The sequence below is a fragment of the Dermochelys coriacea genome, chromosome 13 (assembly GCF_009764565.3).
Source record: "Dermochelys coriacea isolate rDerCor1 chromosome 13, rDerCor1.pri.v4, whole genome shotgun sequence".
Lineage (NCBI taxonomy): Eukaryota > Metazoa > Chordata > Testudines > Dermochelyidae > Dermochelys > Dermochelys coriacea.
In genome coordinates, this window is record NC_050080.1 from 15589037 (window position 1) to 15611393 (window position 22357).

Here is a 22357-nt window from a genome sequence, read left to right on the forward strand (position 1 = left end):
GGGTGCAGTGTCCCTCGGTGAGGATGGGGGTTAGGGGTGCAGTGTCCAGCGGGTAAGGTTTAGGGGTGCAGTGACCCGTGGGTGAGGAGGGGGCTAGGGGTGGGGTTTAGGGGTGCAGTGACCAGCCGGTGAGGAGGGGGCTAGGGCTGGGGTTTAGGGGTGCAGTGACCAGCCGGTGAGGAGGGGGCTAGGGCTGGGGTTTAGGGGTGCAGTGCCAGTAGCTCAGCTGGAGGAGGTGCAGAAGGGGTGCAGCGCCCGGCAAAGGGGGCCTGAGCCCGGGTGGTGTGAGCGGCAGGCGGCGAGCGGGCACGTTACCTGCGTGCTGGAAGCCCGGCCCAGCCCAGCCCAGCCCCCCTCCCCGGCGCTGTCAGACCGCGGAGAGGCCGGGCCGAGGCGCTGCTGGGAAGCCGATCCCACTCCGCTCCTCCCCGGCTGCGCCCAGCCGCCGCGGCCATGACCGATAACATCCCCCTGCAGCCCGTCCGGCAGAAGAAGCGGATGGACAGCAAGCACCGGAGCGGGTGAGCGCGGGGTCCGCCGCGGGCGCTCCCCTCGGGTCCCTCCCCAAACCCCGGCTTCGCTTTGTCCGGTGCCCGGCTGGCTGGGCTGCTGCCCCGCGGCTGCGCCCCTCTGGGGCCCTGCCCGGTGGCTGATGTGTCCGGCCGGTGCGGGGCCCCCAGCCCCGCCCTGGAACCGGCTCCCCGGCCCGCTGTCGGGGGGAGGGAGGGAGCGATGGGTGGGGATTGCCGCCCTCCTCCTCCTCCTCCTCCTCCTCCCTGGGCTGGGGAGAGGAGCCCGGCTGAGGCGTCCTGGCAGCGCCGGGGACCCCGGCTCTCTCGCCATGTGGCTGGCTGGGGCGCAGGGGGCCCGGCTCGCCTTTGTTCGTTCCAGCAGGGCCCGGCCCCCGGGCAGCCGCACGAGCCGCCCAGGAAAGGACACAGCGGGCTCTGGCATTAGGGGGTCCGCTCTCCTTTGGACTGGGAAAAGCTCCCTTCTTTTGGGAGGGGGCCTAGGAGGGTCGCTGGCCTTGCAGCCCCTCCGGGGAGGCTGAGAGCTGGTGTCGGAAGGTGGCATCACTAGGGGACCGAGCTAGGGCTCCTCCCTCGGCCGGGGCTGCCTGGCCAAGGTCCTGTAGGGCAGCGGCGTTCCGGCAGGAGCTGACAGGTTGTTCCTGACGCCATTGTCTGTGGCGCACCCTGCGCTGCGAGCCCAGCCCAGCAAACTGCAAGAAAAGGGCAGGATCCTGCCACGGCAACCTGGTTCCGCTAAAACGATAGGCCCTGCTCCCTTGTGCAGGCAGAGAGCCCCGCTGGCTTCAAAGCCCCTTCCCTGCCATCTCGCCCTGTGGCAGCAGGACCTGTGCCTCTCAGGCTGGGTGAAATGAAACAACAGAGACCTCTTGGAGGCTCGTATATTGCCAAGCTTGAGGAAGTCACTTGGCACTCCATTTATTACGGCTGTTATGAAGAGATCACACCCAGTTTTTCTTTCTTGCAGAAATTTAAACAAAGAAATAGCCTGATAGCTTGAAGCCGTAGTGATCAGGAACAAACTGGCAGTGGCCAGATTTTCAGACCTATTGACTTTCTCAATGGGAGCTCAGCTCCTCTGAAAATCAGCCCATATGCTTCAGTGGCACTCAGGCACCATGGTGATTGGGATGACTATGAAAACCTTGGCTGGATGGCTTGTTAGTAGATTATCTTGTGGGAAGGGGGGCATGTGTATGGCAAGCCATTTGAATACAGATTTTCATTTAATGTATTTATCACTTAACATCTGATCAGGATCATTGTGTTGCTTAGCTCAGTGTAGGCAGAATGAAGGTTGTTGCTTCACTGAGTGGGTTTTATTAATGACAATACACTTGTTTTCAGGAACAGAAATATATTTATAACTTTGTAACAAAAGGTTTCTAGCTACTCACAGATTTTACCATTTTAATTATATTGGTTCAGCTAAAGCAGTACAACCCCTGATGATGTATTGATTATATTGATATAAAGGTAGTTTATTCCTGTATAGCTATTCCCATGCAGGTAAGGGAATAAGTTGTACCAGTGCTTTATACCAATGTAACTGTGCCCACACTAGAGATTGTACTGATATAACTATTTCAGTTTAAAAAAAAAAAATCACAACCCTAACTGACAACATTATACCAGTACAAAATGTGTGTATAGATTTGGAATCCAAACTTGCTGACTGGAAAGTAATGTTGTATTATGATGACAAATTGTGATCCAATGACAAATTAATCTTTTTTGTTTTAAATATCGTATACAATTGTAGCAAATACACCAAAATCTCAAAAGAAATAATGATTGTGTTGGAACAAATAAGGAAGAGTACATATCAATTACCATTTTGTTACATTTTTTTGGTTAATAATTGTGATTTGGATTCTTTTTAACTGAGGTTGTTGAGCAACCTACAATGTTCTGTTGATGGATAAGGTTTCTGTCATGTAGCTGACGGTATGTTGATTTAATAAGGTGAAGTTGGCCTGAACACTGAGGACTAGACTGTGGAACATGTGTGCTATATAGCAGTCATGGTAGTAATCTGTTAACAACAGTTCCTGGGTTGGCCACTGCTTAAAGTTCAGTTATGAGATAAAGGATCAGCTATATGAGGGGCTTAGGGTATTCCTCAGTGCTCCTTAGCTGATTTGCTTTCTTAGAGGTCTCCACAATCTCCACAGGTTTCTCTTGGGCATTCTATTGTGGTGTGCCTTGTTAGCAGACGCTGACAGCAATTACCCTGATGTAACCTAAGCACTAGCCCTATGTCACTGGCTAGGGAGCTCTAACTTGGAGGCAGTATTTCCTGTGCTAGCAAGAACTGTTGAAAGCTTGCTCTTATGATGCTGCATTGATTGTAGTGATTTGAGGTTCTGTGACTTTTTTGTTTTTCTTTATACAAGTCCTGATCTCTCTCTCTTTTTTAAAGATGGGCACACTCCAGAAAAGTGACTTATTTACAATGATTTTCAGAGTCTTGTCTTTTGTCAAACAGTCTGTGACATAAGTTAGTTTATTTGATGAATATATCGGGTGCGTTGGCAAAGTATCTAAGCAAAAAGGCTCCCTTTCCCCCCAAATATTACAAGTCTAAAGAGAGAGCAACCAGCCAGACAGTATCAGTCCTTGCTCTGTCATCCATCTCAAGCCCCCTGGCACAAAATGATCCATTTCCAACTAATTAGAGAGGAACAGGGAGAAAATGGTAGCAGATGCAGAATGGGGTCCTAGGCCATGACTGGGTGTTTTATGTAGTACTGCAATGCAAATAATAATAATATAACCCCCCCAAAAAGTGATATCCAGGCTAACTCCTGGAAGACCCTACCTTATAATATGGTTTTGATTGCTGCTTGGATTGTAAGAGACTCTTTGTGGCATTCATTATATGTGTGTACAGTGCCTCGCACAATGAGGTCCACATCTCTATTTGGAGTCTCTGTGCTACTGTAATACATATAAATTACTAATAATTGACCAATGATCCCTTCTGACCTTAAAGTATCTGACCCTAATTTAACAGTAGACCTCTCAAACTGAATGTAACTGCTGGGAAGGCACATAAGGCAAGAGGAGATTGTTCATATACTCAGAGACCTAAATGAATGACTTCATATACTAATACAAAGAGCTAGACCTGTTTGAAATACTTGCAGCCAGCACCATGTTTCAGTTTCCAGATTCATTTCAAGGGAAACACAATGAGGAACTCATTACAGTACCGTTACTGAGATGTGACAAAGGAAAGGTTGGCTGTGGACCATGTCAAGGAGAAACAGGTGTTTTAATAAGTTGGTGATGGTAGTAGCCATTCTTGGCCATAGCCACAACATTGACACCCCTCCCTCCCTCCCCCCCTGCCCAGTGTGCAGTCAAGGTGACTTCTGAATTCTCCAGCTGTATTGCTTGAGTAATGGACACGACTTTCACAATTTTCTTGTCACCTTGGTCTGGTCTTGACTGAGTTGTATAGTTATCTCTCCCAAATAAAAATGCCAATTTAGCCATGACATCCTCATAACCACTCTCTGGAGTCTATAATGTCAGTTCAAAAAGAGACATGGTATTGAGTAATCTCAAAATGCTGATGATAGTGTCACAGCCCGTACCTCTGTAGGGACTTCTGGGGGTTATGTATCCTGAGACAAAAAGCTGTGGCTTGCTTTCTTGCTATAGACAATGCCCAAATGTACCAAGCATATCAAAGAACATATGCAAAGACTTGATCTCTACCCTGAACACCTTCTAATCTAAGGACCCGTTCCTACTGTGTAGATCATGCAGGAAGACTGCTGTGCCTATGTAGAGACTATGTAGAGGCAGGCACCGTTTTTTTTGTTCTGCATTTGTACAGCACCTAGCACAGTGGGATCCTGATCCATGACTCTGGCTCCTAGGCGGTGGTAATGCAAGTAATAAATAATAAATGTGATGCAACAAGTGAGGAAAACCAAAGAATAATTGGAAATGGGATGAAGAAGGACAAGGATTCCAGTAATAAGTCACATAGTTACTCTGTTATGGTATTGAGCTACATCTTAATGGTTCCATTAAAATGGTAAATTAGCTCACTTGTAATCAACGGGGAGGGATTGGAGTGAATAGATGAATAAATGATTTTTGGCCCCTATCCTGCCTCTGACTGTGTGGGTAAACCTCTGCATCTGTCTAGAGCTGCATTGATTTCAAAGGGGCTACCGACAGGAACGGTGTTTCTCTCATGCAAAGTCAAGTACAGTATCGGGGCCTTTATTTATTAAGTGCCTCACTTCACTGAGGCACTTGGCCCTGCTGCACAGCCACTTACAATGCAAAAACATCCTAAATAATATAGATCAGTTTAAAAAGTCAAGAGAATATAATGGCAAAGTGGTGGTATCCTCTGAAAAGTGCTCCCCAAAATGTTTCCATGGGTATTTCTTAATGATCTTTGTATAAAATGTGATCAGTTGACAATGGATTTTTTTTATGGCTATTACTGCAAATTTAGCCTGATATCTGCAGATCAGGATGTTGTCTTTCTGCCTCTTGCCTCATCACCAGTAATAAAGATTTGGTAAGAAGAATTTAGGCCCCTGACAGACCCCCCCAAGCACAGAGGTCCACATGTGTGGACCCTCTCTTACTTCACCAGAGCTTTGTGCAGGCATAAGGGTGTGAACTGCATATTTCTAACTGCAGGATCCGAACCATAGATAACAGTTCTGCTGATTATGCATGTGGCAGAGTAGAACCCAGCTCACTGTTCTATAGCTGTACTGACTCTGTGATCCTAAAAAAACACTTAGTCCAGGGCCCAGTTCTGCTGTTGGGTATGCATGAATGGATGCCTGTACTGACAGACCCTGTCTGAAACTGGATCCACATGGATCCTTTTGCAGGATAAAAGGGCCTCAGTCAACAAAGGCAGCAGCAGATACGACTCAAAGTTGCAAATGATATAAACATGTTGAATGAGATTTTTACATAATTTTTCTGACCCTTTGAAATCATAACTGTTATGATAGAGTGTGGATTGTTGTAGAAACCTATAACTTGAGTTAATGCTGTTAGTAATTTTTTGACCTAAACAGTAAGTGTTTGATTTGAATATAGAACAACTTGTTTTCATACTCTATGAAAGTTTTCATTTTAATGTTTTTGTACCTTATTTAAAAAAGGAAGTAATTAAAAAATTCAGTAAAAAATTTATTTTAGAGTAATGTACTTTTAGCTAAACAACTGTATACATCAGTGACTGCTACTATGATACTGCAGGTGTTTATCAATATTAGTAGAATAGAGTATAAAATAGAAAATATAATATAATTTAAATAACATTAGTAGCTAATGGCAATATTTTTAGTTCCATCTGAAAAAAAGTAGAAATACCTGGAGTGTTTCTAACTTTAGCAGTTGATGATTCACTTTATGTAGAAAGACTCTTCAAATTTTGTTTGATTTTGTTACTCTTTTATGTAGAATAATACTTAGATTATTGAGCTTTGAAATGTGTTAACTAATCCTAACTACATCTCCATGTGATAGGGGCAGTGTAATAGGTGGGTACCCATTCAAAAAGTGTCCAGTGTTTTCTTGGTTTAAAAAAAATCAATTTGAATGTATTAATGATTTCATAGGAATAGTAAAATATTTTCCAACATCCTCGTCCACAATTGCCACTCCCCTCCCCGGGGAAAACAACAACAACAAAAAAACCATCTAAAGCAAACAAAAACCTGTCCCAAGGAAAAAAAATCTATTGGTTTTCCAGGTAAACTTGCATCTCCCTCCTGAACAATCCATTTCTTAAAGCTTTATTTTTCTAACACAAATCCTGTGTTTAAAAAACAAAACAAAAAAACATGCATTGGTTGATTAAGCAAGCTATTTGAGGTTTGGCATTTAGGGTCTGTGTACAGTTCTTTAAGGAAAACAAGTGACTTATGTTGGAAAAAGTTGAAAACCTCACCTTTAAGGGATGACTTATTGATTGACTTCTCAATAACCTGCAAGGAAAAGTCAAGAACGAACTTTCAATAATATGTCAGATTGTTCCTGGTTCCAATTGATCAGCGTTATCAAATGCATTTTTGAGAGGTTAAGGTAATTCAGTTTCCAAAGGGGAAGAAAGAAAACACTAAAGAGGCATCCTGAAGTTTTTCTATGTTAATCTCCTCGCTAACAATCTTTCCACGCCTTCCTTCACATAAGCAGTTATCCTGTGATTTGTCTGAATTTTATTGTTAACTTTTGAAGACGCGGACCTAGCCTTGATCTGCTAAAACACCAATGGCTGTTACAACAATTCATTAATAATTATTGTGCCCAGTAAAAGACTAGCCCATGTATGTGACTGCAGGATGTTAAAGCAGAAATAATGAGTTTTAGAATTCTATCTTCAGAGAACAAAATATAAGATTTCAATGAGAACTTTAAAGAATGTTAAATGTAGTTGAGTATCTTCCTAAGAAGTTAAATATTTGCTTCTAGGAATGGGCACGCAAGTCTACACCACAGAAATATCTGCTTTCCTACTGAAAGTTCCATTACAAATTTATCAGATGGGTAGACATACTGCACCTGCATAAGTGATGTGTGGAGATGAACTGTTGTCATTCAGCATTCCTGGATACATTTAGTTTGGTTTGTAGGTTTCTGCTCTCTACCCAGTCAATAAAATTGTCCAGATTGCTTTGCTGTTTTGTGGGACAACAGGAAAAAACAAGGTCAGGGAAGTGAATAGGTGTTAAATTCCAACTGTGGTGGTTTGACTATAAGCTTTCATAACAAAAAGCTCTTTAGGGATCTTCTCGAACATACAAGTGATAAAGGTCAAAGTTTGTATTCCTGGCATCGTTAGCTATATTTTTAAACCTATCTGTGAAATACACTGGCACATGCTTTCTTTGTTTAGTTTTACATTTTCTGGAGAAGGTTGGGTGTAATGTGATTCTGAAACTTGCTGACTGACTTTTCCGGTTCGTCCATTAAACCATCAACTGCAAGCTGTGGATTTGTATTATTGTTGACTGGAGTAACACTTCTGTTTTTTGTTTACTGCAGTCTTTAAATTGGATAAAAAGTCTGTGTTACAGAACTGAATAGGTCAAGTTCTGCCTTTTTTTATTATAAGGTTCTGTAGATAGTATGAAAGTACAAACAGCACATAAATAGATATCCAGGACTATGTGTGATCACTTAAAAATGCCTTCAAATAGAAGAGAAAACATAATAGGGAATCTCTTGTAAATTCCCTGCACATGTGTTGGAAATCAAATGTATTGTAAGTAGCGATAATTCTTCTTTACTTGGACAATATTATATGTATCACTTTCAGAACCCAGATAGGCAGGAAGTCTTTTTTCTAGAGTTTAAATACTTGTTGAACTAACTTTCCCTGTATCTAACGAAGTTGTGAAATCTTTGGTTGGCTAGGAGTTGCAGAAATTGGAAATGAATTATTAAAAGTTAACATAATTAACTGTTGTTCAATACTTGTATTTATAGTGAAGTACTGTTCCAATAGCAACATTCCTGTTTGTAGTGGGGATATTATGTGAGATGATAGCCTTGTTTAAAAATGTGCTCTCACTTTCAGTTTAGCACCTAGAGTGAAATCATGGTCCATTACTCCTCTTTTTCCTTTGGTAGGGTCTACTTCTTAAATTTTAGTCTGACCCTGATCCAGCAAAGCACTCAAGCCTGTGCTTAACTTTAAGCACTTGAGTTTCCCTATTGAAATATATGAGACAATTCACATGCTTAAATGATTTACTGGACAGGATCTTGAGCTTTAACTATGGTCAAATCTGCCTTGTTACTAAAATCGTGTTAGGTGTTATATATACTCAGTGATTTATAAGTTCATAGTAATTTAAAGAAACTAAGCGCTGTTTAAAATGTGTATATTTATCCCAACACAGAGCACTCCCTTTTATAAGAACATTCAAGCCACTGTTTTATATTAGCATCATTCATGTTATTTTCTGTTGTATTTCTGAAGAAACATATCAGTGAGCTGTTTATACTCTTTAAAGTTTTAGAAGTTAGTTTTGGATAATTTAAAATAATCTTTGGAACATATTGGTGAATTATAATAACCCAAGAACATATTAGAAGTTCTATGTTAAAATATTCAGTCCCCCTTTAACCCTATCTCCTCATGTAACTAAAGATATGTAGCTCTTTATTTCTCTCTCCCTAAAAGAGGCTCAACCTGAAAGATAAGCAAAAGTAACTTTGGTTTCAAATATGTGATTAGCAGGAGTTTGTCTGGAATTGTGAAGCAGGTTGTGGAGATAAACTGAGCACTGTAAATGCATGTTCCTTTTGGTACAGCCTCTGTTTTAGAACTTCACACTGAAGATCATTCTAAATACAGCAGTTAAAATGAGTAAACCTGGCTAACTTTGTGTCTCTTTCGTCTCTCATTGAGATTTGAAAAAACAATCCTCCCATTCCTAAGAATGAACAAATATATTTTCCTTTTGACACCCCTCTGAGCACCAACATTTTCATTAATTTATTTCTTAAATAGCAGTAGTATAGTTTAAAGGAAAATCATTGATTTAAATCACAGCTCTGTCTGAATTTTTTTCCCTAAGTCTACAAGCAACACCTTTAATAGACATAATTGAAAGGAATTAGATTTTAAAAAAACTATTTTTAAAGTTTAATTTGTAAACTTGACTACACTTTTTGTGAGGTCAATTTAATTGTTTTGCCTTGTATAGTCAATTTCCCATAGTTTTTTGTATGTCTGTCTTCCATTCCTCCTTTTTTTCTCCTCACTGACTGAAAGACGGGGTAATCTTTTAAAAAACAGGAAAGTGTGATTGTAAAACTGCAAAAATTGGCAGGGAGATTCAGATGCAAGAGTGGTAGCGGAAACTACTTTTAACTCTCTTTTGAAATTGGATAGATTTTGAATTATTATGAATCACGTTTATTATGGTAGTACCTAAAGACCAGTCAAAAATGTGCTAGGTATTGTACAAACACAGAGTAACACACAGTGTCACTTTCAAAAAGTAATCAAATGTAAATAACCTGAGTGAAAGCCCACATTAAAAATCAGAAACTGTCATTATAGATACTTGAAGGGTAAAAGATGTTCTAGATTATTTTACTCCAATAAGTTGAGATATCTGTTCATTGCTTTAATCACTCAAGTTACTAACATTGAAAGCTATTTATTTCTATTAAATTTTCCAGAATCCTCAGACATTTTCCTCTAGCAAATGAACAAATAGTTTGTGGGTGAGCAGCAGATGCTAACTGGTGAGGCTGTGATAAAGCTGACCTGTATATTGTTATAGACTGAAAAAGGTGATGAACCCATAATTTAGACACAGTGTGTTTTTACAGAAATGTGACAAAGCTGTAGGGAACCAGTGCTGGGATCCAGTGTTTTAGCTGATGGCATTTCACCCTTCTTCTCGACCAAAACTACTATTCTGTAATCATAACCACCTGTAATTCTGTCAAGAGAAGCCATAGGTCTTTCACCTTTAGGAGCAGGTAGTAGTGTACTCTGCAGTACTGTGTAGTATGGGACAAGATTTTTGTTTGATTCCACGCTTTGTCAGTGTGGAAGGTTTTTGAGAAACTTAATAGTTATAGTGATCACTTTTCTTTTTCTTTTGAGATTATAAGCCCTTTGGGGTAGGGACCGTCACTTACTGTATGTTTGTACAGGACCTAGCAAAATGGGGCTCTGATCTAATTGATGCCCGTAGGCTATACCACAACACACACACATTATCTTTCTGATAGGTTTCAGAGTAGCAGCCGTGTTAGTCTGTATTCGCAAAAAGAAAAGGAGTACTTGTGGCACCTTAGAGACTAACAAATTTATTTGAGCATAAGCTTTCGTGAGCTACAGCTCACTTCATTGGATGATGTTTCACTTACTGCTTCTTAGTGAAATGTAATCACATCAGAATAGTGATCTGATTATGTGGGAAATCGTTTTGCACTGGTCTAAAAAGAGTGAGAAAATGCCTCTTATAAAAGTTTAATCCGTTTAGATGTCCATGAAATACTTTGAATTAGACTACCTTTTCCATGCTAGCTTCTGTAAACCAATTGGATTTTCAAGCTTTTTGGATTCTGAAGGAGTTTTCTTAGCAGATAAGATTTTTTTCCCTGTGTTTATTTGCAGATGGGGGTGGAATGCATGAAAGCTGATACTTTTGTATAAAACCACCTTTGTAGCAGTGAATGGTGTGCTCTATTCATCATGCTGTTTCCTGTTCTGCAATACGTATATAGAGAGTTTACCTGCGGAAAGCATTGAATACTTCCTTAAATGGAAATTTACTTGCTTTATTTCTGATCAGTTAGATACACAGTTACCCAAATTGTTTGAGCAGATGACTGTTATAATTTAAGGCAGACTTCTTGACATTGTTATCTAATGTAGTGAGTCAGATATGCATTTCTATCTGATCTCCAAGGCTTTCTGTTGTAAGCTTGCATCTGATACTGGGCTGTATTTCAAATGTCAATGAAATCTAATACAAATCCTTTTGCTATAAAAAGCGGGGGGAAACATTAGCTTTTATTTCAAGCAGTGACAGGAGGAAACTTGAGGGAAAAACAATCTTTGCTGACCTGGATGGCTACAGCATTGCCATTTTGAAAAAGAGAGAGACTGTTCCCAAGTATGTCCTTTTGTAAGGACAAAGGAGAGTGGGAAATTTCTGTATCTTCTAGCAGATACAGAAATACACATGTGAGGAGTGATTTAAAAAGACTGGGACTGTTCAGTTTAGAAAAAGAGACGAGTAAGGTGGGTATGATAGAAGTCTGTAAAATTGTGAATGGTGTGGTGAAGGTGAATAAGGAAGCGTTGTTTACCCCTTCACATAACACATGAACCAGGGGTCACCTGATGAAATGAATAGGCAGCAGCTTTAAGACAAACATAAGGAAGTATTTCTTCACACAACGCACAGTCAACCTGTGGAATTCATTGCCGTGGGATGTCATGAAGGCCAAAAGTATAACTGGGCCTCAAAAAAGAATTTGATAAGTTCACAGTGGATAGGTCCTTCAATGACTTTTAGCCAAGATGACACAACCCCATGCTTTGGGTGTGCCTAAACTTCCAACTGCAGAAGCTGGGACTGAATGATAGGGGATGGACCACTCAATAATTGCCCTCTTTTGTTAATTCCCTCTGAAGCATCTGGTGCTGGCCGCTGTTAAAAGACAGGATACTGGGCTAGATGGACCATTGGTCTGACCCAGTAAGGCCGTTCTTATGTTCGTCTGTTTGTTCTCCTATTCCTCCATTTCTTCTGTGTATTGGGACTTTGTATTTCTTTCTGATCCATTTGGGACCAGATTTTTTGTTAGCTATTATAACTGGGATCAAAGCAGTATAATGCACGTCAAGTTGTGTCAGAAGAAGTGCCAAATGGTTGTAACTGACTTGTGGATAATAAAGAGGATTGCTGTGTTGCATTGGATGTTTTAATGACACTGCTGATCCAAACAGAGCTGGCCTTGGGATAGGGTGCAACCTGCCTTGGACTGATGGGACATGCAATGGATCATTCCTATTATAGGTTTGAAAAGATGTAATAATTATTTGATTGGGAGAGCATATTCTTCAAGATGAGTATGGAATTCCAAATCACTGCCAAATCAGCAGGAGAGTGACAGAATTGTACTGCGTTCGTTATGGAGCTGGAGACCGAGGGAACTGTACAAGTTAAAAGCCTGGTCAGGAACCATATGCAAAAGGTGCATAGATTTAATTGAACATAAACACTGCAGGCTCGGGTGTTTAAGCCATTGCTTTTTCTTAGCAGAATGTGGGTAACCCTCCCATTATGGATGGGATTAACTTTAGTAATTCAGCAAATATGTGTCCTAGGGTGTGACAATAGAAAGAAAGATTGATGCATGCTGCTCAGTGATGTCACAACTATTGATTGTGACACAGTGACAAAGTACAAACTGATATTGTTCAAATTCTTTGGGAGTGAAGTGGAGTTTCATACCAATGTGGATTTCAACTGCCTGAAACCATTTTCGGGCAATAGATAGTGAAATTTGTTTTCTGAAATTACAGCTGCGATAGCAGACATTGACCTGTGCTGCTTGCCCTGTGCCTGTACAGGAGCTTTTTGTGAGGATTGTAAACAGGACAGAGGCCGAATTCCACCCCATGTGTAAACTGTAGGGTGTGGCAGCTACCAGTGCTTCCGAATAACATGTCCAGTCTACAAATAGCCACAAAAGTGGGAGGTCCTGAGCAGTTTCAGCTGTCCACGTGGAAGAAAACTCACGCAATACTGCCAACTCTAAAGATTTAAAAATCATGTCAGGCTCCCAAAATCATGAGTGCCTTAAAATCATGAGGGTTTTAGAAGGAATGATTTGGGGCTTATTTTTATTTGCCTTCAGGTTTCTGAGTTTTCTGGAAACACTTAGGTCACATTTTCTGTCTTTAGTCTGTCACCAGCAGGGCTGAAAAAAAAGAAAGACGAAATCCTCGTGTAATCTGACCTCTTGGGAATCTTGTGGCTTTAAGAAAAACATCAAATATCAGGAGAATTGGTGACTGATTACTTTCAAAAGCCATGATATAGATTTCTGGGAGTTGATGTCCAAACGTACGTTGGAGGAAATTTAACTTGTATATAGTATACATCTGAATTATGACATGTATTCCGTTTTCTGATTCTGGCAAATGTATCTCTTTAGAATTCGTTGATTTCAGCTACAGCAAGATCAGGCCTTGGTCTTTTTATTACTCATGATAGGGCTAAAATGGCAGATACTCATGTTTTGCAAGTAGGTGATATAGAAACATTCCTTTATACTGTAGCTTGGCTAGTATTTTATTGTTCATACTTCAAATACATCTACAGTACAATAGGAGGTATCCTGTAGGCACAATATCAGTTTTACCCAAGTTAGGCTGAAATTTGTGGCTTTCAGGATTTCCCTCTGTGGCTTTTAGTAAAGGACAGGGGAGATGTCACATAACCTTAATGTTAGCCCCAGAAAAGGGGGAAGAATAGATTAATGGATTACAGCTGGAAATGTTTATTTCTTGTTTATTTTAGCTAATTTAAAGTTGGTGATGGGAGAAGCATAGTGCTGACGCTGTGGGTGTTCCAGGGCTGGAACACTGACAGGGAAAAAATGGTGGATGCTGAGCATCCACCGGCAGTCATCTCCCCTCCCCTCCCCTCCCCTCCCCTCCCCTCCCTCCCAGCGCCTCACACCCACCATGATCAGCTGTATCCATCAGCTGTTTCGTGGTGTGCAGGAGACACTGGCTGGGAGGGGAGAGGAGCAAGGGCCGGGTGCGCTTGGGAGAGGGGGCAGGAAGAGGCGGGGCGGGGGTAGAAAGAGGTGGGGGGGCTGGGCCTGGGGCAGAGCTGCGGGGTTGAGCATCCCCCGGCAGATTAGAAAGTCGGCACCGTTGGGGAGGAGAGTGGCTTCCATTGCACAAAGAATGCCATCTGGGTAGAAAATCAAAACAGGCTTCCAATTTTGATGTTTTTCTGTGTGACTGTTTTGGAGGAAATAAAAACATTAATACTCCATGCATTTATTTTTTGCCAAATACTGTGTTATGACGCACATTAAAGGGCCAAATAAAATTCATATTTATCTGAATATTTTGTACCTTCTATTGTTAAAAGTATCAGCTAAGGTTCCTATCACTTAAGGGGGTTGTAGGGAAGGGAGAAAGTCTGCATCTTTTTTCAGTTAGTTTGATTTGGGCATTTAACAACATCTTGGGTATTTACATTTCTACTGCTTCCCATCCGTAGTCAGTTCACCGACTCTTGTTCATGTGGATCTTCATACAGCACCCATGAAGTAAAACAATGAAAAGCAAGAACTCTTTTAGCAAAATATAGTCAGAGCAGTTTTGTGTCACTCAGGCCTAGATCCTGCAATTGGATCAATGTAGAGAGAGTCCCTGCTACTCTGTTTCCTGAGTTCCAGAAACTTGTTTTGACGGTAAAGGACAAAACAAAACCAGAATCCTTTTTTGCTATGTGAGTTCCTTATATCTAAGGCTGCATCAGCCTGTGATCTTTTCATGCTAATATGTGAGACTTCAATCAGGGAATGATAAGAGAACATGAATCTCAAATTAGAATTTCTCAGATGTATCCAATCTAATCTTGGAAGAGATGAGCTAACTCAATGTGTGGACTTGGGCGAGTCACGTTACCTCTCAATGTTTGTTTCCTCACATCTAAAAAGGGAATAATAATGCATTACCCACCTACCCTTCAGGGATGTTAATGAGGATTAACTAGTTAATATCTGTGCAGTGCTTTGAACATATAAAGCACCATAAAAATGCTGCATATCGTTAACAGTAATACAATTTATGTAGGGCCTTATCCATAGCCCATGGAAATCTTTTCATTAATTGGCTTTGGCTCAGGCCTATAGTGCCTCAAGTGTGCTAGGTGCTTTGCAGACCAAAAAAGATTCATGGTCTCAGCCCAAAGGAGCTTACAATCTAAATGGACAATGAATAGATAGAAGATGGCAAGTGATTTGAACAAGCAGCAATGCTCAGTATGCTTCTGTAGTTTTTATATGGGCTTATTTAGCAGTTTGCTGGGGGACGATATGGGGGAGAGTGTGTGTTTTAATAAGCTTTGTGGAAGAAATATGGGCTGTTTTGTTAAGTGAGGGCAGGGGACGTAGGCTGGATCATGGAGGGGGATAAAATGGAGACTTCTTAAATTAAATATGTCCTTCCAATAGGTGTTGTGAGTGTATGAGATGCTGCGGAAGAAGAGACCCAAGGCCTCGTACGGTTTGGCTTGGCCATCCAGAAAAAAGAGACCAGAGATACCCTCGCAATGTGATCAACAATCAGAAATACAACTTTTTTACATTTCTTCCTGGGGTATGTATACCCATTAAACTTCATAACTCCAGAACCCTAGCGCCTTCCTCATTTTCAATGATTTTTACAACATAGTGACTGCTGAACCTTAAGTTGGAGGAAAGAGCTAATATTCTGATCCTATAAAGTGGTTAGGAATATGCTTCACACACCTTGCCTAAACTCAGGACCATAACCAGAGCAGGGCAACAGCCCAGCGCGCAAAGCCGTCAGGGCAGAAAAATGGGGCAGGGGTTAGGGGGTGCAAATATGCTTGCTCACCCTGGCGCTAAAATGCCTAGTCACAGCACTGTCTAAACTTCACCTTTTGTTGAATGTAAAATTAACTAGTAGTTTGTATGGTTGTAGAATAGATACCTTACAAGTCTCGCATTGTTGTCTCTTTTCAGAGTAGCAGCTGTGTTAGTCTGTATTCACAAAAAGAAAAGGAGTACTTGTGGCACCTTAGAGACTAACAAATTTATTAGAGCATAAGCTTTTGTGAGCTACAGCTCACTTCATCAGATGCATTTGGTGGAAAAAACAGAGGGGAGATTGATATTGATTTTGATATTGATAGATTATATCAATCTCCCCTCTGTTTTTTCCACCAAATGCATCTGATGAAGTGAGCTGTAGCTCACAAAAGCTTATGCTCTAATAAATTTGTTAGTCTCTAAGGTGCCACAAGTACTCCTTTTCTTTTATTGTTGTCTCTATGGGTGAAATTCACTCTGCCCAAAGCTTATAGGATTTAAGGGAGGGGATGAATGGAGTCTACCCGTGTCATGTGGATGGATTTCATTGCAGCCCTTATGCTAATGCTTTCGAAGCTCATGAGCTGGAATGGCAGCCAGAACACCTCTATATTGTTACATGGGGTTCTTGTTCCATTGAATCACGCAGGCCCACACAGTCAGTCAGTTCTATGGCAGCATATTCAGGGTTTCTTTCCAAAATTTATTGGCAGAGCAGACATGCTCTGGTGACTTTAGACTATTACCTAGTGTCCAACATGTGTCTCTTAAGCAAGCTCGTTGAGACACTTCTCCAGGTGCTGGGATACAACTGATCAGATTGCAAATGCTGCTTAATGGGTTACCTGGCAGGTTTATTTCTTTTGGCCTATGGATAAGTTATCTCAGTGTAGCACCTGATGAGCTGGTCAGACAACCTGTTCATCAGATTTGACCACCTCCACTCTCACCCCCATATTATGCTTTTCTCAAATCTGTTTATCCATAGTCCTTCAATGAAGAGGTCTTATGAATGTGCTTGGGCATATGGATTTTTGAAAACTGCTCACAGCAAGTGCTCCTTTGAATATTTGATGCTGGTTTGGGTGATTAGGCAGCTAAGTCACCTGGTATGTGTTCTGTTCTCCGATTGGATGATCTCACCTCTATAAATAAGAGGATTACCTGAAGAAATCACTGAGGCACTGAATTGCTTGAGGGTATTCTGCGGAGGGATCACTTTATTTAGGGAGAGACACATGGCGGGTCAGAAGCAGATTGGGGCAATTTTTGGACAGCCCCTTGTTGCCCACCCGTTGGCTGTAGTTTTCTTTGGTATGCTCTTCTTTGCTGGCTGGCACTGCTTCTTGCTGGCTCCAATTTCTCCCTGATAATGGCAACAGAGCAGATGGCCCTCCTCCCTATCAGCATCTCTTCTGTGTTGCATCCACAGGCTACCTACCCTCTGGCCACAGGACCATCATGATGTATGGCCAGACCACGTATACCCTGTGCTTTCAGCTCACATTGTCATAGGGCATGGCTACACTGGAAACTTCAAAGCGCTGTTGCAGGAGCGCTCCCGCGGTAGCGCTTTGAAGTGAGAGTGTGGTCGCGCGTGAGCGCCAGGAGAGAGCACTCCCAGTGCTCCTGGTAATCCACCTCCACAAGGGGATTAACTCCGAGCGTGCAGCTCCCAGCGCTATAAAATGTAAGTGTAGCCAAGCCCATAGTCTCTGTCATCAGTTTAAAAGCAAAACCACTCCTTGTTGAAACAGAAATCTGACTGGCGGTGGTTCAGTATGCAAGGGACAGTGGAACTACTTTCAAAACCAATTCAAGTTGAAACTGCATTTATTTAAAATATATATTTAGCAGTTTTTTGTAGGCAAAACATAATGTTGGTTAGACATCCACTATTTACAGTTGCTGTCACTTTTCTGAGTGGTGTTTGTCAAAAGTTTAAAGGTAAAATTATATGTATATTAAAGACTACTGCAGAATCTGATGTATAGCACAACTAAATTTGTGTGCATGTTGTTATATTCACTAAGATGATCTTTGGAAATTATTTCCAGCAGTACTTTGCTATCATTACTTAGGATTTGGACATTACAGGAGCTAGCAGAAATGAATGTCTCTTATCACTAGTTCAATATGCATAACTCTGAGATCTCCATTAACCTCTACCCTCCTCCCTTTTTTTGTAGGTGCTGTTTAACCAGTTCAAATACTTTTTTAATCTTTACTTCTTGCTTCTGGCCTGCTCTCAATTTGTCCCTGAAATGAGGCTTGGTGCACTTTACACGTATTGGGTTCCCTTGGTAGGTAATCTAGGGTTTGTTTATTCAAGAAAGTTTCAGTGTTTAAATACAAAATGTCCTTTGTTGTCTTATCTCTCTGATCTAAGTAATTCTGTGTCTCACATGATTTTTTGGCAGCTTATTTTTAGGAAGTCTGCTCTCTAAATGTTCTGAGTGCAGATGCTTGTTCTCGCTTTTAAATTAATTTCATAAAGGTTGGACATTAAGGTATGATAGGACTCCGCTACCTATACCCTCTTCATCTGAGTTAATACGGGCATAATTCTTTGTCTCTTACACAACTGCCACTAGGCATACCTAACACTGGGGCAACGGGCCCACTTCTACACTCCGAAAAAATGAGAGAATAGATGGCGAGCAAAGTAAATAGCTTCCTGGATCCTGTGAGTATTGATCACAGCTGCTAAGTTATTAGAAAGTTAAAGGTAAAGATGGAGGATCTGCGTCAGAGCATTTTGCTTTAGCACAGCATTCCAGAAGAGGGCTGCAAATCAGCAGGATTTCAGAAAAGCTTGTCAGGTGAAGCAAAGGACCAAAGGGCAGTTTTCAAAAGTGACCTTAATGAATGACCGTATGTGCAATGAAGGCAAATCATGCAGTCCCGCCAATCAGTTTGACTTAGAGCCTTTGGATGGGTCAACAGGCTGATTTTAAAATAACATGTTTTAGTTTCTTAAAATACATATTTTTACATTTCATTTATTCAAATTTGCTCAGAGCATAGATGCTTCCCCCCCGAAACCCCTGCACCCCTGACATACACACTTACTGATTTGGTCATTTTCCAAACATATATTTCCCCTGAGGTTGGAAGAATCAGAAAGCCAAGTTCACTACAGTCTTTGGGAAGGGATGCTAGCTAACTATTTGAGATGGGGTCTCCCATCTCTCGTTAAAGTTGTCAGGCAGATCTCTAGAGTAAATTGGTGTATCCACAAGGATTCCATGTGACTTTATTTCAATCTCAAATCTGCAGGAAGAGTTGAATAACGTCCTTATTACAGAGTTCTCACATGTTTTCTGTCTGCCCCTTACCTCTTGCTGTGTGTATAAACCAAGCTCCCTTTCCGCTGCCAACTGCTCAGAGGAACCTTGCCATGTTGCTTTCTCCAGTGGAAGTCAGGGTGGTAAGGTGTCAGGAGATGACTTTTTTTCAACATGTAGGTTCCTGTTTTCAGAATTACATGCATTTGCATTTGCATGTACATGTACCTATGCACGCCTGGGCAGTCATGACAGATATGTATATCAGCTCTTCAGTAAGATGTCTAGTCATTTGTGCATGCAATTCTAAAACTCTGGACGTTGGGTTTTATAGCTGACTTCCTTGACTCCATTGACTGCAGAGTACATAGTATTCTGGGACAATAGAAATAAGTGTTTAGGAGCAGACCAATAAAAAGGGATGGTGATTTAAAATTTTTTTTAAAAAGGACACAATACTGATTTTTTGGGAAGGTATGTGGGGGAGGGGGGGAAGAATTAAAAAGGCACAATAAGGAGTGATTGAATGGAATGATAAAATAATTTAAACTACCTGACCTATGCACATAGGAACGCACTGGACAAGCCAATTGAAGCTACAACAGCCACTTAAAAATCTATGCACCTCTATACTTTTTTTCCTTCCACTTCCAGTAAGCAGCTTCCTGGGGGTTTACATCCCTCTGTTGCACATGAGGTCAGCTGGTAGTTAATCACCAAGAAATACCCTATGTTTTCTGCATAGTATTTTAAGTATATTAACAGTTCAGCTTTGATAAACAAATGGCAGAAAACGTATCAAACCTGTGCTGCCATCTGTCTTCACTCAGCAGGGTTGCAAATGACCTGTAGTGATCTGGGTCTTCCAACAGAGTTTAGAAATCCTTGGGTATAACTTGTTGCTTTAAATATAAGAAGCAAAAACGTATTTTAAAATTATCACAGATCCACAATGATTTTAAAGACAACACTTTTAGGCTGCTCTTTGGAAATCACGGGTGGTAAAATTCCTGAAGTGTTGATGGTAAAACATTCTCTCTATTTTCAACTGAATTGGGAAAAATGATTTCCATTAAATTTACCTCAATCTGATAATCCTATTTGCAAAAGCAAACTGATACTCCAGAAGTAAAATCACAGGTTTCAGAGTAGCAGCCGTGTTAGTCTGTATTCGCAAAAAGAAAAGGAGTACTTGTGGCACCTTAGAGACTAGTCTCTAAGGTGCCACAAGTACTCCTTTTCTTTTTCCAGAAGTAAAGAATATCATGAAGTTGCTACTAAAACTCTGCTGGTAGTCAGCCCTTTGCCGGTTGAATTCATGTTTTGGCATATACTTATGACAAAGTTATTGTATTTGTCCTGTTTAGGAAAAGTGAGTGTGTCACAAAACTAGTTTGAACAAGCCCCCCTCACTTCTTCCCCCCCTATCCCGCAACAGGTTTTTTGTAGAATCTTATAAGCAATTGTGATTTGTCTAGGCCAGATGAGCAATTAGGACTCGGCATATGAGCTGCCAGAGTGTAGTATAAGAAAGGTCTTTGTTCATTACTGACTGCTGATACAAGTGTTTGGTATAGAATGACACACATGATGGCATTGTGAAGCAGCACATGTGGGAATATTTTTGGATGATTATTTGAAATTCAGATACCCAAACTCTTTAGATTCCTGATCCACAAAGCAAGCTAAAAATAATCAACACAGTTAGTTTCTTTCCCTTTTATCTGAAAGCACCTAGGAGTTTCTGAAATTAAGTGACAGAGAAGCCTTCAGTCTTTTTTTGCTTGTCGGTTACCCAACTGACATATCTTTGAGGGCCCAAAGTGAAATGTACTGACCCCTAGCCCTTTTGGAATGAAATGCTGCTGTCAAAAGATCATCTTGTATATTATTGACTTCCTGGCTTCTGTAATTTGAATCTATACAATGTCATGTTTACGTTATTAAAGCAATTCCAAGCCTTAAGGACATATTCTCTCTTGATGTAAGAATATAATTCCTGTTAATGTTAATGGGCACTATGTATGGAAGGTAATGAGAGACTATCTCTCTTCTCTCCACAGCAAAGCTGGTAGGATTTTTTTGTTTTGTTTTTTTGTCTTGTCAAAACATGTTTTATTTTCATTTTGGCCAAAAATATATTAGGAACATTTTTAATGGTGGTCACACAATGGAGACTCTAATTTTTCAGTATTTTGGGGTTTTGTCAAAAAAATGGAGAAGTTTATGCAGGAAATTTTGAAAACTTAAAAAAAAAAAATTCTTATAAAAATTAGCATTTTTTGAACAGTTCTTCTCTATTGTACAGGCAGAAAGTTAGCATTAACATTAATTGACACTGTATACAATTTGTGGAATGATTAGAATTATTATCTATTATTAGAATAGGTACCAAAGTGTATTCTTTGTTAAATACTCAAGTGTCCTTGAAAAGGGGGCGGGGAGGCTTGATATTTTAAATCATGTGTATCTTAATTAAACCTCCCACAGTCTCTAATAAACAGGAAAGTTTTCAGGCTGAAACTTTCAAAGGAGCTTGAATTTAAGTCCTTTTAAAAATGCCCCCTTTTAAATAATGCAAATACATGCAATACCTTCTGCATTTCAAAGCTAATGTCAAATTTTTCCTAATGTATCCTATGGTTGTGCACAGATACATATGAACTGTAGTTAAGACACTGCACAATTTTATTACAGTGTTGTATGTTTTAGGTGAGACTGTGTGCACAAAACACAAACCTATAAGAATATCTCAATTTAATTGCCAAAAATGCTCTCCTTCAGTTTCAGTAAACCAGAGACAGTTTCTTGTTTGAAAAAAAACAAAACAAAAAAGGACATGTGAAAAGGTTAATTATTGTCAGTGTCAGGTAGTAATATTGTAAACACTGAATTCCCAAGGTTTTCCAATATGATCTGTAATTTTTGGGTGCCTGACCTGAGGTCTCTTAAAGAGGCCTGATTTTCAAAGGGTGGATGCTCAGCACTTTCTGAAAATCAAGTCCCTTGAAAGGTATCTTAAGTTGGGCACCCAAAAATTAATTAACCACATTGGAAATTCTTATCCCATATGTTATTTACTTATCAGACCCTTTTCTGCATTATTTATAAATCTGTCTGTGGTTTTGTCTTTTATTGCATGTTTCAACTGTCATGCTTTCAAACAATTAAAAAAAAATTGAATTTGATTGGATACCTAACAAATGCATTGGTTGACAAGATCCCTGCTGTCTGATTACAAGATTCTGTAATATGAATTTTCACATGGAGTGTAAAATGCTTGCAGCTCTGTCATTGACATGCCAGATTTAGCAGTGTAGTGAATCAGAGCTGAATGTCTAATATAAAATGAGTTTGCGATACTGGCCCATAGAGGAGTTGCTTTGTCTGAGCTCTGCTTATTTTTAGAGTCTGGTAATACTAAAA

The 22357-nt window shown here is 40.5% G+C and overlaps 1 protein-coding gene across 1 annotated transcript in view; it reads left to right on the plus strand.

Annotated features, from left to right (window-relative positions):
* The first annotated feature begins 344 nt into the window (after window positions 1-344).
* The window catches only part of ATP9A (ATPase phospholipid transporting 9A (putative)), an 84395-nt gene continuing 62382 nt past the window's right edge, over window positions 345-22357 (plus strand). The window contains 3 exon segments of the mRNA XM_038370170.2: window positions 345-521; window positions 15264-15408; window positions 17834-17947. Coding sequence (XP_038226098.1) covers window positions 454-521; window positions 15264-15408; window positions 17834-17947 — 327 coding nt within the window. The 5' untranslated portion in view covers window positions 345-453.